Source organism: Equus caballus, chromosome 28 (genome assembly GCF_041296265.1).
Source record: "Equus caballus isolate H_3958 breed thoroughbred chromosome 28, TB-T2T, whole genome shotgun sequence".
NCBI lineage: Eukaryota > Metazoa > Chordata > Mammalia > Perissodactyla > Equidae > Equus > Equus caballus.
Window position 1 is genome coordinate 24,987,826 of NC_091711.1, and position 19,392 is coordinate 25,007,217.

Here is a 19,392-nt window from a genome sequence, read left to right on the forward strand (position 1 = left end):
CCAAAAATTTATACAAGCTGTCAACCTTTCCTTGGGCTCTTTGCTCAATTTTTCTAGAAGGGAGTTCTTTAATTCTAGAATCCATGAGAGGAAGTGCTTTGGATGTATTGGGCAATGTCATTTTGAGAGATGGCTAAGTTCAGCGTGTTGACTACGTTTGTTCTCTGCTCCTAGGCATGGTGGAGAAAACACTCTGCCATTTTCCTGTTGCTTTTCATGGTTTTAGGATCATGTTCCTATTCTTGCAAAAAATCAATAATCCGCTATACAAAACCCGGCATTTCGTACTGAAGCCAAGTATGAGAAAGTTTTAACTAATACATGTGTGGGGTTACTGTTTTGTTGCCTTTTTTTTTTTTTAAATAGATGTACTTTTAAAGAAGATTGTGTAGATTTACAGAACTCAGAAAACTGGCTGGATATTTCATCTGGAGCTAAAGAGTGCCCTCAAATTCACATGTTTCGAGGAAGTAAAAATAAGGTAAGAGGAAAGATTTTAATCTGCGTCTGTTGTATTGTCTCCTTTTGTACCGTTGATGCTAACTTCCTTCTGTCCATAAAATGTTAATAAGCAGTCAGATAAGCTTAGTTATGAGAGTCTGTTCATTTGGTTAACTAATGTTGATTGCCTACAGGATGGCTTACACCCTGCAGGATGCCCAGAACGTAGCAGAGAACAAGACACATCCAGGGCCTGTCCTCATGGAGTTTATTATCTTGTGGAGCTGAAGATGACCCTCAATAGTTGAATTTAAAGAAAAGATGGACTTTTAATATAGTAGAAAAACATAGCGATAAAAAATAGAGAAAAAAGTTGTTCAGACGTATGGTCAACAAGATTCCTGAAATATGGCTTAAGTGTAGAATTTGTTTTTCCTAATGTATTCGGGCTTCTCCTGACATCTATCTTACGAACATGGCTTCAAGCAGTATTTGAGGGAGAAAAACCAATGTGGGCAGTGACTATTGCAAGTAGGGTCCTTGGAAGGAAAGCCAGTGGGCTCTTGCTGTGGCAGTACCACCATCGGCAGCACATCAGCCCTGTCATCGGATGAGGGAAAGGAAGCAATGAGCACATTCACACATTGTCTTATTCACATACCAACCATGACCTATGGGAAAATGGAATTTTTGCCTTGCAATCTCAGTGGTACTGCAAGGAGACATTTTTTCCCTAATTATGGCTCTTGTATTATGAATAATTGTACAGAAGCCCCATCAGCAGCCAGTTGACCTGCCTGTTGAGCTTGCTATGTTTTATTTGAATGCCACATTAACAAGGAGATGGGCCACTTTCTCTTTTCCCTTATACTTTGCCATTTCAAATAGCAAGAACCATACCACTTAAGATGATTTAACATTTAATAAAGGAGAGCCAGAGCGTTTAATGAGTGACAAATAATAAAGAATCAAGCTTTCAAGTCATAACTGATCAGAACGCATGGATTTAAAGTTATTTGGCTGCTGTCACTATTTTCTTCTGGGGCCCGGTGGGAGGGATGGGGGGGGGGCGTAAAAAAGGAACTTTCAAAGCCTTCATCCAACTTCCACCAGCCCTGAGTCAAGAGTGAGTAGATTCTGTGAAAAAGATGCTGGGCCTCTAAGCACAAGAATGGCCAGATTTTAATTTTTCTTATCAGTCTGAAAAATAGCTACTTTGGTGCTGATAGAGAATGGTAGAAAATATTGTAATCCTTGAATACACCCAGGACTCTGATGAGTGGTTAAGATTATGCAAGATTTTTTTTCTGTTATCATCTTGAAAATTTTAAGGGTAATACTTCAGCTAAACATAGTGAGGAAAAGTAACTTATTCATTGAATAAAAAGTGCAACTTACATAATTGGCTTACCCATCTTTGGGTTTACTAATATAAATTAATTACCGTTTATATCTAGTCTGGAACATCACAGAAAATGTTTACTACTCAAACAACCACTAGTGCTTTCTTCCCCACCCTGAATCCCACTGTGGTTTACCCTAATAACTCTAGAGTCTTCCCACACAACTGTTACCTCGCTCTCTCCAGCTTATTATCACTTTCAAGGTAAAAGCGATAAGAATTTAGTAATTTGAGTAAAGCTACTCTTTGAAACCAACTTTGGACTGATTATTTTAATAATGTTGATAAGATGTTTGACTCCATCTCTTGGTCATTTTATTTCAAAATATTTCCTATCCGTATGGTTATCTATGACTTACCCGAAAGTCTCAGATCTTTATTTATTTAAATAATACCTGATCTTGACCAACAGAGATGTCAGTCTATGGTTTTCCTCAATTCTGTCTATCAGCTTGATTCAGGGTTTTTCTAACTGATCATCGTATACCTAGTAACATTCTAGTAACTTTCTAGGTACAGAAAAAACCATATAATGTTGAGCCTCTTTTCCCAAGAAGCTCCATCTCTTTACACAGAACAATTAGAAGATAGTATATCCTCATCCTCATTAAGGAATTGGCATTAAGAAGAAACAATTAGAGCAATTCCAATTGTATTGGAAGGATTTCCATGAGATTTTGTTGCGTAGAAACAGCAAGATGCAGAAAAGTGTGTATAGCATGATCTTGTATTGATCAAAGAATGTCCCTATGTAATATGTGTGTGTATATATGATTTGAGATTGGAGAAAAATATGGAAAAATTCCTACTAGCTTGTAAATATGGGCTCCCCTGAGAGAATGACTGATGTGGTGGAGAGACAAGGCAGAGGCAAGTCAAGAAGAAAAATGAAATCTTCACATACACGATAAACACAAAAAGGATATATGACAGGATCCCATTTATGCATGATGTAAAATTATGTGTTTGTATACCTATAAAGAGATTTTAACATTCAGTGAAAATGGCTTAGACTGATAAAAACAGAAGAAAAGTAAGAATAAAAGTATTTCCCAGAGGCCAGCCCCATGGCCAAATGGTTGGGTTCACGTGCTCCACTTCAGCGGCCCAGGATTTTGCCGGTTCGGATCCTAGGCGTGGACCTAGCACCACTCATCAGGCCATGCTGAGGCAGTGTCCCACATAGCACAACCAGAAGTACCTACAACTAGAATATACAACTGTGTACTGGGGGGCTTTGGGGAGAAGAACAATAAAAAAAAAGATTGGCAACAGATGTTAGCTCAGGTACCGATCTTTAAAGAAAAAAGTATTTCCCACAAACAGCGTGGTTCCTAAAGGAGAGACACTAGAAACATTCTTTTACAAATCAGAACAAAACCAAGGAATTCCACTGTCGTGGATACAATCAACATTATTTTTAAAGTTCTGTCCAGTGCACTACTACAACAAACAAGCAACAGAAATAATTATCGGAATGGACAAAAATATCATTATTTGCTAAACTTAAGTGGTTGTACATCTGCAAAATCTAAGTATATTAGCTTTTAGAACTATTCAAATTAATGAAAGTAAAATGAAGTGCTAAATGTTAATAAACATTCAAATATCGATAACCTTACTGCATGTGAGGTAGGACAAACTGTTAACGTGCGTTAACAGATCTCATTTATTAAAAACACTGGAAACACTTAGGCATAAACTTGAAGGGTGAGGTCTATAATCTGTATTTTAAAATAATTTTTACTAGGAGATACATGTTGAAGCCAGCTACCAAAAATAATAGCTTGGCCATGCAACAGCTTGTCTTAAACAATTCTTCCTAATAGTAATTAGATAGTAGGGCAGTGGTCTATTGAGGCTATGTATAATTCATAACAAGGAAAGCTTATCAATTAAACATAAGCATAAATAAAATCAAAACCACACAAGGTATTTTCTTAGAATATGACAAAAACATTTTGAATATATCCAGACCTACATACTACGTTTCTTTGCAGGAAGATATCATAAAAATATCAATTCTTCCTCAGTCTATTTTCTAGATTTCATGTAATCCCAGTGAAAATTTGAATAGGCTTTGTCTTAAAATTAACATAAAATTTATCTAAAGGGCTGGCCCCGTGGCTGAGTGGTTAAGTTCACACACTCCGCTTCTTTAGCCCAGGATTTCGCCGGTTCAGATCCTGGGCGTGGACATGGCACCGCTCGTCAGGCCACGTTGAGGCAGTGTCCCACATGCCACAACCAGAGGCACTCACAACTAGAATATAGAGCTATGTACCGGGAGGCTTTGAGGAGAAGAAGAAGAAGAAAAAATTTATCTAAAATAATATGAACTAGTCAAGAATATCCAAAATGTATTTTGAAAAAAGAAAATTATTTAAGCAAGACCATTTCCATATGATTGTACACATATATAGAGTGACAATAATTCAGCCCATGATTCTGGTTTTAAAATAGGAATAGATTCACGGAATAGAGTAGAAGGCTTAGAAATAGATGTAACATTTTAAAGATCTGATATCATAAAATAAGAGGAAATGAAATAATTATTTCTTAAAAGATGCTGAAATAAGCTTACAATATGGAAACAATTTGCATTTTACATTAAATATAAAAATAAATTTAGGCTAATTAGAAAATTCATATAAAATGCTAACAGAAAATAGAATTGAGCATCAGGTAAGTTGGAAGTACAATTTTCTTAGCTCTGAAGCTACATAGTATGTAATAACAAAAAAAATTCCTATACTTACTTTAAAAAAAACCTATACGACAAACAATAATAGATAACTAAAGCACATACTTCAGAACATTTGTAACAGGCAAAATATTAATTGCAGGATATTAAAACTAGGAGAAATTAAAAACAAAAATATCAAGACACTAAAAAGTGGGCAAAAGCATGTATTCTCACAAGAGGAGGTTTAGAGAGTTAGACACAGACACAGAAAAATGTCCAACTTCACCAGTTATCCAGTAAATACAAATTAAGGTGATAATAAGATATGCTAACACCAAGTGTTGGCAATGCCAATTAACATAACCTTTTTGGAAGGCAATTTGGTGATATGTTTCAAAAGTCATAAATATATTCATTCTATTTAAAGCACTAATTCCAGACTTAGAATTCTGAAGAAGTAACTTGAAAGAAGAAAAACCATCAGCATGCAGATGCTGTTGCAGTAGCATTTATAGAATGAGAACCCTAGAAATAGCCAAACTGTTTGGCCTTAAGGGGAACGTTTAGGTAAAATAAGGTCTGTTGACCTGATAGAATGTTATGCAGCAAGATGTTCTTTGGCCCCAAGAACATTACCAGCTAATTGACATTCAAACTTTCTCTCTATCTCGTCTGACCCTTTGTGTCTTCATTCCATCTTTATCCAGCTTAGTTCAAGAAAGAGCCAGCAACCTGATAAGGATTCCCATGTTGGGCTTCAGCTTTTTAAAGCTGAAAAATACCTCCTATTTTCAGATCAACTCCAACTTCTTCTGTCCCACTCTTCCCCTGAGCCTGCTCTTGCTAAAGGCAGGAGTGAACTCCATATAGCCATTCCAGCAGACACTATATGTCCTTATCTTACTAGGCCCATTGGCAGCATTCTTAAAACTCTCTCTTCCACTGCCTTCCAGGGCACGCCCTCTCCATGTTCTCTTCCTCTCTTTGGCCATGCCTCAGCCTCCCTTGCTGGCTCCTTTTCTCTCTGATTCTAAATATTAGAGTTGTTTGGGACCCAGTTTTGGCTCTTCTTCTCTTCTGACTACGTACTTTGTCCACAGACAATCTTATTCACTCCCAGGGCTTTATACACCATCTATATGTTCATGTCTCCTTTATCACCAGCCTCCTCTGAGCTCCAGGCTCACATCTTCTTGATTATCATGCAAATATCTTGAACTAAACACATCCAAAACCGAAGTCTTGACTTTTCCACCCAAAGTCTGCCTCTCCCTCAGTGTGTCCCATCGCAGTATATGGTATCTCCATCCATCCACTTCCTCATCGAAATTCTCTAAATCCACATGCCCCACTTCCAATCCTGCCCCAAGCTACCTCTAAAGGGTATATTGAGTCTGTCACTCTTTCCATTTCCACTGTACCATCCTAGCCTAAGCTTCTATCATCTCTTAATGATCTCTTAATACTATATGGCACTCCAGTTTTAGTCTGGTGCTCTTTTCCATACTCCTAGCAGACTGTAAGGTCTTTGAGAGCAAGGACTGTAGCTGTTGGGTTCACTAAAGTATTCAGTACCTTGTGCAGTACTTGGCACATGTTAAGTGGTTGATAAATATTTATACAATAAATTAATGCAATGATTACAGTTATATAAAAACTATGTGTGTGAGAAGTAGAAGGAAATGTGGAAAATTTAAAACAGTTGGTGAAAATAGGATTTAAAAAAACTTTGATACTTCTGTTTTCTTGTTTGAGCAATGAAATAAATGTAAGACATATACATATACAAGATACTATGTGATGTTATCATGCGCTAAAGTGTGTGGTGCAGATATAAATGCTGGGTTGAAGAAAGCAGCATGAATGAGAGTTTAGCCATTTGTTGAAGACGAGCTAGTGGGAACGGTTTGGGATTCATTACTATGCTCACATCCCATAGAGATGGTTGGACTTCAGTCCAGTTGAAGTTGGACTGTAAGAACTTGCCTTCTCCAGCATGATTCTGTGGCCCAGAAAAAGAATTTTTTTGAAAATGGAAAGATAGGAGTGACCCCAGGGCTAGAATAGACTTAGCACACTTATTAGAGGATGAGAGACAGCAGAGCCTTAGCTGGCCTTGCAGAAAGTCTGCGCAGAGGTCAGAAATACAACAGAAGGTGGCCACCTCCCAGGTTGTCTGGGACCACAGCTCTCGATCATAGGTGACAGGGTTACCCCTTCCTCTGCTCCCTGCTTCCTCATGGTTAGCCTTTCTTCCCACCAGATCCCCTTCCTGCAACTGGTGCAAAAGGGGCCCACCTTTGCATATTAATTCCTTCAAAATCCTTTTCTTTTGTGTTTGTTTTTTGCTAATCTTCATTTTCTTTTTTTAACTGAAATATAATTGACATATAACATTGTGTAAGTTTCACATGTGCAACATGTTGATTTGATACATTTATATTTGACATATGCTTACCACCATAGCATCAGCTAACACTCTCTTACATCATAGAATTATCATTTCATTTTTGTGCTGGGAAAATTGGTTCTTTTCAACAGAAGAACTGGCTGCCTTGTTCCTTTAGATGATTCATTTGGGAAAATTAGGGGACGATTTCAGGATTTTCTTTTTGTGTCCCTTTGTGTACACACACACACATCATCACCTCCCCCCAGATCTGAGCATATGTTTGACCACAAACAAAATCTTAACTAATCTTAAAAGTAGATTTCACAGACCACCTTCTTTAACTATAATAACATTAGTAATAAGAAATAAATAGATAAAAATATATCTTAACACCTGGGAAATCAAGGTACACCCTCTTAAATAAACCCTGGACCAAACAGAAACAAATGAAAAAAATATCACGTGTTTGGATAAGAATACTTAATAGCATAAAGATATAAAATCTTCTAAAATTAATCCATATATTTAGTACAATTCCAGTTAAACTCACAGTCTCCTCAACCCATTTGTGTTAAATGACCTTAAAGTTCATATGGAAGTATAATGTCTAGGAAATGCTAAGAAAATTATGAAAATAAAAATAAGTAAGGAGAGAGTTGCCTTATCAGATGTTAAATATATTTAAAGTCACAGTAGCAAAAACTTGATGACATTGGAATAGAAGAAGATCAATAGATGATTGCAACAGTGCAGAGTTCAGAAATAGATTCCAGATATATGGTAATTTAATATATGACAAAAGTGGTATTTTAGTTGGGTAGGAAAAGGAGAGTTTTTTTAGTAAACGGTTATGACATAACTGATTAGCTATCTGGACAAAAATAAATTTGGACCCTTATCTCACATTATATATAAAAATAAATTCCAGATGGCTTAAAGATATATGTTTAAAAATTAAAACAATGAAGACAGTGGAACAACTTTATATTTGTCTATGAGCTAGAGTTTGGGAAGAACTTTATCACCAAGACAAGAAACGCTGTATTTGATTACATAAAAACACATTGTGTAGGGTGAAAGATACCACACACAAAATTGCAAGACAAACAGTAGATTAGAGAAAATATGTCAGTAATATGACAGATAAGGATTAATATCTATACTACACAGAGCACTCTTAAAATTGATAAGAAAAATATACACAAAGCAGAAAAATGGTCCAAGGATATGAATATGTGATTCACAAAAGATCAAATCAAATAGCCAATAAAACATTTTTCTTTCCATCAGCGATCTGAGAAATTCTCCTTTTATGGCAAGTCAAAGAGTGAATTCACTTAAGGCTCTAGGATGGATGAAATGATGCAGAAATAGTGATTTGGTTCCTGTGTCATCTTCTTCCCTACATAGACTACTGTGACCGTGGTGGGAAGCTTCTCTCCAAGACACTCAGAGTGTGTGGTGAAGAACGTGGACTCCACCAGGGAGCTTTGCAAGGGTAAAAGTCGGGGGAACGAGACCTGCACCTGTAACATCCCCACCAGATCACCTGACAAAGGTAAGTGGACTCGATTCTGGGCTTTAGTATGAAAGCAAAGAAGGCACGAGAACGTCCTGAGTTCAGGTTACCCAGGAAGCATGAAGAATGACAAGGAATCTAAATAGTCGCTGTGTCCCTGTCCCCTGCTTCCTGCCTCTCCCGGTGGTTCTGCTCACCTCTGACATACTTCATCCCACAACTGCAGGCCCCCACTATCACATATGACTGGAGAATGACAGAGGAGGGTAAGTTGGATAGGAGAGTGGAATAAAGCAAGGAACCATTGAGCTGACTCTACCCAAATGGTTCAGATAATTTAGAAACCTGAAAAGCTAGGATTGCCCTTTGTGAGATGAGAAAATAGTACAGCCAATGTTCTATCATCTTAAGTGCATTGCATTCATTCATTCATACAGGAAATATTTATTGAACATCTACTATGTGCCAGCACTGTGCTAGATGCTAGGGGTACAGTGACCAAAAAAGACTGACCTGGTTCTTGCTCACAGTATTGATAGCCTCCTGGGGTAGAGACAAGGGAACTGCTCGTTACAATGCAGTGTGTAAATACAGGGACTGTAGTGTACCATGGGAAGCACATGAATGGGGAACCTAACTGGACTTGAGGGGAGGTGGCGAGGCAACAAGGAAAGCTTCCTGGAGGATGAGTGGGGTTGAGCCAGTCAAAGAAGAGAGGGAATAGTATTCTAGGCGGAGACCAACTAGTGTGATGGCCAGAAGGTGAGAAAAAGCTTTGTTTGAGGAGCCAAAGGAGGTTCTACATGGCCAAGGCAAATGGGGTAGGGACAGGTGGAAAGCAGAGTGATAGAAAATGGATCCCAAAGAAGGCAGAAAGTGTCTGGCACAATGTAGCCATTTACAGTCAATACATTTTTGTTGAACCAACAAATGAATGAATGAATGCCTGCAGGTGAAGAATGGGCTAGAGGAGGGAAGGACAGAGTCCCAAAAGATCGGATGGAAGGAAAGCTACTGTGGTGATGTAGGTGAGGGTGACAGTGATGGCTGGAGTAGTTGGAGGCAGATGGCGGTGGAGAGAAGTGGATGGATTCCAGAGATGGTTAGGAGTTACAATGGACAGACTGAGGATTCATGAGTCCCTCTGGGTGAGAAAGACTAAAAGTCAAGTTCATGGTGCAGGCCTCCTAGAATGGGTGAAGATCATAACGGAGCTGAGTTTTGTGGCGAGAGCTGGTGTTACTCAATTAGTCCTGAATCCCTCAAAAGGGAATTGAATGCACCAGGCCAGAGACCGGAGCTTTAGAAATGCCTCTCAGCCACTGGGCTTGTGGTGGCTGTTTGAGTCTGACTTGCTTGGAAAATGATCTCAGTTTTCCGCTTTTCTTTGTCCACACTATGCAGGCTTTGTGATAGGCTTCTAGTTAATTTTGGTCATTAAAATGCAGATCTTGCTCACCTATAAAATATGCTTCTGCAGTATTTGAGATCTTGTAAAGCCAGTTGGTTGCTTTTAGAGCCTCCATCAATTGCACTCAACCTTAGCCTGCCCTTTTCTCTGAATGCCTTGCATATTCTGAGCAGGCAAACCCACTCACTTCCCCTGTTACCTTCAGCCAGACAATGGCCATTGCCAAACCTTTGTCTGCAGCCTAGAGTGGCCTCACTCCTTTCACCAAATCCTGTTGCCATTCTGCTTTGAAACATTGCAGGGGGTGTCACCTCTTCCCTACAGCCTTGCCAGATTCTTCTCTAACTGTCCCCATCATTCTAGCACCCCCTGGGTCCCCAACAGACACCCCAGTCTTGGTGCCCAGGTGCTACATGGGGCTCAAACCATTCCCAGGGTATTTCGGTGACTGTGCTGTCGTTGTTGTGTTTTTTCACCTAAGTTATTTTATCTCTTCCAGAATAACTGTAAATGCTTCCAGAGCAGAGACCATATGTATTCATTTCCTTGAGATATTTCCCAATAGTGTTTTATGCACAGTTGATACTCAGAAAAGTACAACTTTTGCGAGCCTTCATCACTGGACACTTGTGGATTCCATTGACGTGGATTTTCACGGGGAACCCCTTAGTGCTTACTATCCATGTGTTTTTTTCTACTAACATGTATCAGTGTCTGTTCAAATACTCTTGGTGAAAGGCCATGCCAGCCCTCCAAAGCTCCTTGTCTTTAGAACGGAAGATTATCATTTCACATAGACCCACGTTATGTGAGCAGAATTTGATGTGGCATCCTAGCTTTCAGAATGCATTTTATTGCTGTGAGAAGCACCTTAAAGTGAGGATTCTCAAACTTTTAGAATCACACACTAATAAAATTTCAGTAAGAAAATTAGAGGTGCCCACAAAGTTAGACCAACTTCTTATTTCATCAAGTAAAGACTTTCATTTGAAAAGTATCATCTACACTGTCCATTAATTCATAAAAGGAAGACGATATTAATACCAAAATGGGTAACAGTGAAGACATCACAGAGTAGCACTTGTCCCTGGACACAACAGGATTTGAAAGGTGCTGCTCCAGACTGTGGCACCCAGACCTGGCTGGCTACAGTCATCACGTGGGGAGCAGTATAAACCACAGATTCCCAGACCCACCCGAGCCACCTAAGTCAGAATACCTAGGAGCATGGCTCTGGAATCCAGTATGTCAAGTGATTCTGATTGACACTTGGGTTGGGAATCACCTTGGATAGAGTAGGTAAGTTAAAGAGATACAGGAAATACAACATTTTTCTAACGCCAATTTAGCAGTTTTTATCTTTCTTATTCCTTTATTCCTTTGGGTCTTCTAACCAATGGGTAGGTTTTCAAAAGCAAATAAGAAAACCTTCATCATAGATTTGCCAACAGTTGACTCCAAGAAGATCATGGATCCCAGCCCATGGGAGCCACCCTTTAGAGATTGGTAGGTAAATATTTGAAGTGCGGATTTTTCTGAAGCTGCAGAATTTCCTTCCTAACATTCTGGTGATCATGTTCTAGGCGCTTCTTGCTGGGTGACTTGTTTCATTCTTATGCTGTGGCCAATTACAAGCTGAGATAGTGATGTAAATGAGCTGTAAAATGGCTTTTTCCTAGTGATTATCCGTGGGAGGCCTGGGACGCGAGGTGGGCCTGGCTCTGTTTAGAGGTTTGCGCTGTACCCTTTGGCTGCCTGACGTGACTGGCCCAAGGGGAAGGAACCACATACTGATTGAAATGTTAGCAAACAGCTGGCACACCCTCCCCTCCTCCCCGAGGAGGAAGCAAAAATATTTATTTTCGGCATTTACAGCTTTGCTTGACGGTAGCGGGATTGCACCATAAATGACTCTTTTCCCCCCTTTGCTCCAGATGCTTTAGTCGTCAGTGTGACGTTTTCCTTCGATGCTTGGCATTTATCAAAAAGATTCAACTTTACCAACTGCTCATCATTAAGAGAGTAAGATTTTATTTGAAATTTAAATATTCTCTCATTGGTTTTAATTTATTGATTTGCTTTACTCCTCACTTTGCTGAAGAACTCTTTTGTGGAGTAGAACTTCCCACAGTGCCTTTTGGAGCATGACCTAAAAGGAGATAGGAAGGCCCCTCAGCCAATCAGCGAGCTCGTTCAAGCCCTAAGTAAGATAGAGCAGCTAAGGAGCACACAGCTGTGTTAAGAGTTCCTCCCAACAGGGAAATCCATTTTCCCAAGACGGGGGGTGGCCTTGAAGTAAGTACAGCAGAAGAGGTGCTGCTGGGATCCCCTCTGATCAGAATGGCTTTGGGAATTTGGGCTCTGGGAGAGGATGTGAGCATGAGATAAGGGGAGGTCATACTCAAGGAAAAGGACCAGATGAAATCTCTTTCATCAGAAGAACATGTTCATTCTGTCTCCTCCCCTCCCCTCCTTTGTTTTTTCTCACCACCTTTGTCCCTGAGAGCTATGGATCCCTTTGAGTTAGGGACACACCTCACTCCTCGCTTCTAAAGCACAGAGAAGACAGAGGAAATATATTTCTCAGATTCCTGATTTTCCAGTGGGAAGATGGGATGGAGGTTCCCATGGAAACAATGGGAAGCTGTATTATTAGTGATTCTGTAGTTCATTGAGTGGTATGAGTACCAGATGTCAGTTTCTTTTGGCCTGGCCTGGAAACCGTTTTTTCTATGGGGAGATGAATTCAATCCGGAAACTGAGTTGGGAGGCCCCTCTACAGCTATTAGAACAGGAGCCCCCGGACCTCAGCTTTACCACCAAGGCACTTTGAAAGAAGGATTGAGTTCGGTTATTTCTAATAAACAATGAATTTAGGGAGGGAAAAATCCAAACCTGATAGAAGAAGCCTCAGAAGTCCATGAAAATGGGGAAAAAGTGGAGAGGTAAATAGAATTGTAGAGCTCAAAGTTTAAACGTAATGCAGCTCCCCCATCCCCATTGTCAAGGCAAGAGGAAAGGAAGTGACTTGCCTCAGGGACCACAATTATGACATAATTCAGAAGCAGACCTGAGACCCGGCGCTCCCCAGAGGACGCGTGGCCTTTCCTTGGGCACCCACTTCCCTTCAAAAAGCACTCAGTATGGTGCTCATACCTGAGGGGTAACAATGGAGTACAAATCACAAACTTGTGCACATAGGTGGCCAGGTAAACACTTAAGCGAGTCTGTTTTCTTCTCCCGTTGAAACTGCTGTTTCTATAGGTCAGAATCTCAGAATGCTTGGGCATTTCTTGAAGAGTATATAAAAGACAAATGGGGTCCTCTCACCATCCTCCCGGCTGAGACCTCTCCTGGCCTCCCTTGGCTCCATTTCCAGACCAACCTCGATTTCCATTTTTATCATTCCTTCTTTAACTCCAATTATCCTAATAAGTGATTTTCAAGTCCTCCGCTGTTAGCCATGCATGATAGATTATTTGATTAGTAGACGCAATTCTTCCTTAATTCGATTAAAAAGCAAACACTGGCACCCGTTCGCTCTGCTTGCCAGATAACCCTTTTGGTCTCGCATCTTCGAGGCAGTTTGCAGTCTTACCCGTTCCAGGGAGTGAGGGCCTGCTGATCTGGGGGGAGGGGAGGGGCTCAGCCTCCAGAGCGAGACTTACGGGAGTGTAGACAAATAGCAGAACTGGATTCAGAAACAGATTCATCAGGTTCCTGTTACCTACCAGCGCAGCAGGTGACCCCAGCTTCAGGTTTCCATGGCAACACCCCTGCAGGTGGGATGACAGTCCGTCAGCCCGAGGGCTGCCCAGAGCGGGGCACAAAGTCAGTGCTCCATCCCCAGCCTCAAAGGACTGTTTTCCATCCCTGGGCTCCTCACAGTCTGTCCGGGGATTTTTTTCTTCTTCTTTTAAATGCTTGCACGCCACGTCACAGAGGAAAATTCTAGGGTATGAACATTTTCCTAAAACTGTAGGCATTAAGTTGGTTTTCCGTGTTGCCAGATGCGCAGTGTGTATTGGAACTGGCTGTGCTTGGTGTAAAAGTGAGAGACGGTGTATCCATCCCTTCAGAGCTTGTGACCCTTCTGATTACAACAGAGACCAGGTAAAGTGACATTTTTGGTACTATAAGATTTAACCAAAAATAAATATTTGTGACTGCCCATCCCAGCCTGTCTTTTGTGTTCTCTTCAAACTCTGAATTTCCCAGCTCTTTGGGTGTTGAAGGAATATTCTTAATTTCAGACGCTCTGCCAAGTTGCTGTTGGGAAGTGGATCCCACCCGAGACAGCAGGAGGAGGAAGACTCAAGGAGAATAAGCGTGACAGAACCAAGAAGGGCTTGCAGGTCAGCCCCTCTTTTTGTATCGATAATGGAAAAATCCCCCTTTAAATGACAGCAACAACCACTACTTTGGGTTCCTTTTAAAAATTCCCTTTTTTACTTTCTACCAAAATTCCCTTTTTTTACCTTTGGTTTTTTGACCAAGTTTCATTTAATTGGCTCAATACATCAAAGGCTGCACACTCATATTAAAGAAATTAAAAATCTGTAATTATGAAAAATGATGATGTTCCGGTAAGAGTAAAATTTTAAAGGTGACTTTGTGGCTCACTTGGGGAGAGTTAGAAGGAAATATAGCACACAGCACAGAGGGGATTTCAATTCGAACCACGTATTATGGTTGCATTTCTGGGGGTAATGTGTAGGAGAGAGTCTATGCAAAGTATGCAAACTAACCTCGTTTGGATTTTCTTTACTTTGTAGAGACAATCTACCCAGTAGTGAATAGTGCCAAAACAGAGTTGTTTCTATATAATAAATGTGCATTTCTCTCCGCTTCTCAAAAGTGGTTATTTTTCATGAAATTTCCTTGGAAATTCCTCTTATTTTCTTAATAGTGAACCACCAAGCTCAACTAACAGACATGTTTGAAAACAGAAGATGTGACAGTGTAAACATTTCCAGGCAGAACATGGTGGCTGTGCTTAGAGAGCCCGGAAGTGCTGGTTTCATCTGGGAGTTAATTGAGCATCTACTACGGAAAGCAATAAAAGGACAAGTTCTTGCTCCCATTAACCTTGGGGTCTAGGGGGAGCAGACAAATTAAAGACAACATGTTTTTTCCTTTAAAGACTCAGTTTTCTATTTCATGGCTAATCTGTGGCTTTGATTTATCCATTTGCTGTTATTTAAGGTCAAGTGTCAATAGTAATAAGTAGCACATTTTTAATCACGACTGAAAAGTTGATAGTAACTTTAGGTGAATTAAGTACCAGGCGAGGGAATGGGAACCAAAATGCATTATGAAGCTAATTAAAGGCATCAAAAAAAGCCTGTGTGCCAATATCTCCAGGCTTTGAAAGTCTTTGAGGTTTTATTAAGTGGTGGCTACTTTTCTCTTCCCGGTAGTAAATAAAACTAAGGCATAGCAACAGGAATTTGGATCAAGGAGGTAGTGGCTTTTTTAAAAACTAAACTTCTCTTTGTTGTTGTTTCAGTTTTTTTTAAATTTTGGTAAAACACACATAGCATAGAATTTACCGTCTTTACAGTTTTTAAGTGCACAGCTCAGTGGCCTTAAGTACCTTCACACTGTTGTGCAACCATCACCACCATCCATCCCCAAAACACATTTTATCTTGCAAAACTGAAACTCTACGCATCGACCAGGAACTATTTTGCCGTCTACCCAGCTCCTGGCGGCCCCCATTCTGCTTTCTCTATGAATTTGATCACAGTCACGCACCGCATAACGATGTTTTTGGTCAATGATGGACTACATATACAACGGTGGGCCCATAAAATTAGTACAACGACAAAATTCCTAAGGACTTATTTCTCAGAATGTATCCCCATCAAGCGACACATGGCTGTACTGTAGGTACCTCATAAAGTGGAATTATACAAGAATTGTCTTTTCCTGGCTGGCTTATTTCACTTAACGTAATGTCCTCAAGGTTCATGCATTTTGTAGCATGGATCAGGATTCCCTTTTTAAGGCTGAATAATATTCCACTGTATGCGTATACCAGGTTTTGTTTATCCCTTCATCTGTCTATGGTCACTTGTGTTGCTTCCACCTTTTGGCTATTATGAATAATGCTGCTATAAACATGAATGTACAAATATCACTTCAAGACTCTGTTTTTAATTCTTTTGGGTACAGAGCCAGAAGTGGAATGCTACATCGTATGGTAATTCTATTTTTAATTTTTTGAGGAATTACCATACTGTTTTCCATAGCACTCTCCCATTTTACATTCCCACCAACAGTATACAAGCATTCCAATCCACATCCTCGCCAACACTTGTTGTTTTCTGGTTTTTTCATGATAGCCATCGTACTGGTGTTTCATTATGGTTTTGATTTGCGTTTCCCTAGTGACTAGTGATATTGAGCATCTTTTCATGTGCTTGTTGGCCATTTGTATATCTTCTTTGGAGAACTGTCTATTCAAGTCCTTGCACATTTTTTAATCAGGTTGTTGGATGTTTTTGTTGTTGTCAAGTTGTAGGAGTTCCATATATATTCTGGATATCAACCCTTTATCAGATATATGACTTGCAAATATTTTCTCCCATTCTGTAGGTTGCCTTTTCATTCTGTTGGTTGTGTCCTTTGCACAGAAGCTTGTAATTTTGATGAAGGCTAATTTATCTATTTTTTTCTTTTGTTGCCTGTTCTTCAGGTACCATATTTGAGAAATCATTGCTAAATCCAATGTCTTAAAGCTTTCCCCCCATGTTTTCTTCCAAAAGTTTTATAGTTTTAACTCTTAGATTTAGGGCTTTGATCCATTTTGAGTTAATTTTTGTGTATGGTGTAAGCTAAGGATCCAACTTGATTCTTTTGCATGTGGATATCCAGTTTTCCCAAAATCACTTGTGAAGAGGACTGTCCTTTCCCCATTGAATAGTCATGACACCCTTGTCGAAAATCATTTGACTATATATGCAGGGATTTATTTCTGGGCTGTCTATTCCATTGGTCTATATGTCTGTCTTTATACCCATAACACACCATTTTGATTACTGTAGCTTTGTAATAAGTTTTGAAATCAGAAAGCGTGAGTCTTTCAACTTTGCTTTTCTTTTTCAAGATTGTTTTGGAAAAAATTAAGCTTTTTGAGATAACTGTAGATTCACCTCTAGTTGTAAGAAAATAGTACAGAGAGATCTTATGTATCTTTTACCAAGTTTTCTCCAATAGTAACATCTTACAAAAGTAGTGCACAATATCGCAACCAGGATATTGACAATGACAACAGCCAAGATACAGAACAGCTGTGTCACCTCAAGGTTCCTCCAGGTCGCTCATTTATAGCCACACCCACTTCCTTCCTCCCTCCCACTCCCCATCTCTGACTCTCCACCACTGATCTGTTCTCCATTTCTATAATTTCATCATGTCAAGAATTTCGTATAAATGGAATCACCCAGATGAACCTGTTTGGGTTTGGCCTTTTTAACTCAATATAATTCTCTGGAAATTCATCCAAGTTCCTTTACGTAGCAATAGTTTATTCCTTTTATTGCTGAGTAGTGGCCCAGGCGATGGCTTTTTAAATTTCTCTTATTTTAAAGAAAAAAAATAAAGTCTCTGCATCCTGTTTTCTTGTATTGTGTCTTCCTGCATGCTTTGACCTTTGACACTGTGATTAAAAGAACCAGGGTTACCAAGAAAGCAGGAAGAGGCTGAAATAAACAAAAACCCAGACTTAGCTTCCATGCTTCTGTGGATGACCCTTCTTAGTTTGAAGGAAGACATTTTGTTAATACTGAAATTTTGTCTTCAAATATAAAATTCAGAACAGAATCTCAATTTTGGTTGATAAGGAATGGAGTATTATTTGTTGCAGGAGATATTTCTCATGCTCTGTGAAACACTGCTGTCTTTCATTATCATGTGGAACATGTAAATCCAAGGTTTCAGTTTGGGTCCTTGTGTTGGCCATGAATAAAGCACCAAACACTCTTGTCTTAGCAGAAAAGCCATTAAGAGCTTTCTTCAAGGCATCTTCCCACATCACATATGGTACTGAGTGCTTCCTTTGTGCCAGGTACTGGGGACACGAGATGTGAACGGTGCAGACCAATCTTAAGCTTCATGATGCTGAGCTTGGCTTGACTCTTCCCACAGGTATCTATCGAGCACCAGGGAGATGCCATCATACTGAGCTCCATGGATACCATGAGGAGGACACAAATGAATCAGTTTCAAGAATCTTTTACATGAGTACATAAATGAGAATACAAGATAAAAATCCTTAACATAGGGAAAGTACCAGAAAGTATACAAACCCAGAGAGCCTCTCTGTGCCTGGGGCCTTGTCCTAGTCATTCCTGTTTGTTTAAACCCAGTGCCTGGCAGTTAAACACACTTAATCAGTGTGGTTGGTTAAGTCTTTGATTGATGGATGGATTGATTGACAGAGATGGAGTTTCAGCTGACCTTTGAGGGACGAGAAGCATCCAGACACGTGGAGACGGAGGAGTGGGTATTCTAGGCAAAGTGACTAGCATAAGCAAAAGCATAGTGGCGCACCAGAAAATTCCAGGACACCCATTATAGGAGACCCCAAGTAATCAATTTGGCTGGAGCAGAAGGATGCAGGAAATTATGGGACGCAAGTTTGAAAGGACCCTGGAGCCTGCATTTACAGGCCTTACATACCAGGCCTAGGAGTTTTGACTTTGTTCTCCAGTAGCAATAGAATGCTATTGAAGACTTTTTTTTAGTCTCATCTGTCCATAGTTCTGATTTATGACATTTTATTTTTTTAATTAGGAATTTGCTCAGCCAAGGACGTGGTACTTATGAGACAGGCTTCCTGGTTCAATCCCAGTTTGGACCTGTTGCCTTCACACTGTTTCATGACCCTATGACCCGTCCCTATACTCTGGCCTGAAAACCTATGCTGTCATTTACCAGGAAAGCTGCATTAAGGAAAAGCATCACCCAAATAAGGAAACGAACTCAAAAACTGATGTCTGCCCTTTGGATAAGAAGCATTTTCAGCTATGAGGGCTGGTCTCTCTCTGAGTCGGTGGTTGGCCCTGTCACCTGCCCTAACTTCATTTCCTTTTAGCAGTCTTATATCTGGTGCCCCCACCTGCTGAGAGAAGAGGTGACTGCCCTCTCTTTCCTGTTCTCAAGGAAAGGTGTGAAGATCTATGATATGATGTTGTTCTAATATTTGTTATTCTTCACAATAGACTTATCGCTGTAGGGTAGAAAGACACCGTACAAAGCCGTGGCTCCTGCTCTCGAGGAATTTATATTCAAATTGTTCTTTCTTTCTCTTCTTTGTACCTGCTCTTCTCTTCCTCTGTCACTTTTGAATGTGCATTTAAATTTCTCAAAAGCAATCCAAATTGGCCCTTCAGCGACCTTGCCTTTAAAAGTGAAATGAAGTTTAATATATACCTGGGTTAATAGATACTTTGTTGAGTAGCTTCTTTGGGCCTAGCACTGTGCTAGGTGCTGTGAGATTCGCTTCTGATTGTTCGTTGATTCATTCGTTCAAAAT

The 19,392-nt window shown here is 39.9% G+C and overlaps 1 protein-coding gene across 4 annotated transcripts in view; it reads left to right on the top strand.

The window, feature by feature from the left end:
- The window catches only part of PLXNC1 (plexin C1), a 142,045-nt gene that overhangs the window by 54,552 nt on the left and 68,101 nt on the right, over nt 1–19,392 (top strand). For all 4 annotated transcript variants that reach the window (XM_023631795.2, XM_070254487.1, XM_070254488.1 and 1 more), the window contains 5 exons: nt 367–481; nt 8,332–8,479; nt 11,786–11,873; nt 13,862–13,964; nt 14,105–14,206. In XM_023631795.2, the coding sequence (XP_023487563.2) occupies nt 367–481; nt 8,332–8,479; nt 11,786–11,873; nt 13,862–13,964; nt 14,105–14,206 (556 nt within the window). The remainder of the gene's footprint in view (nt 1–366; nt 482–8,331; nt 8,480–11,785; nt 11,874–13,861; nt 13,965–14,104; nt 14,207–19,392) is intronic.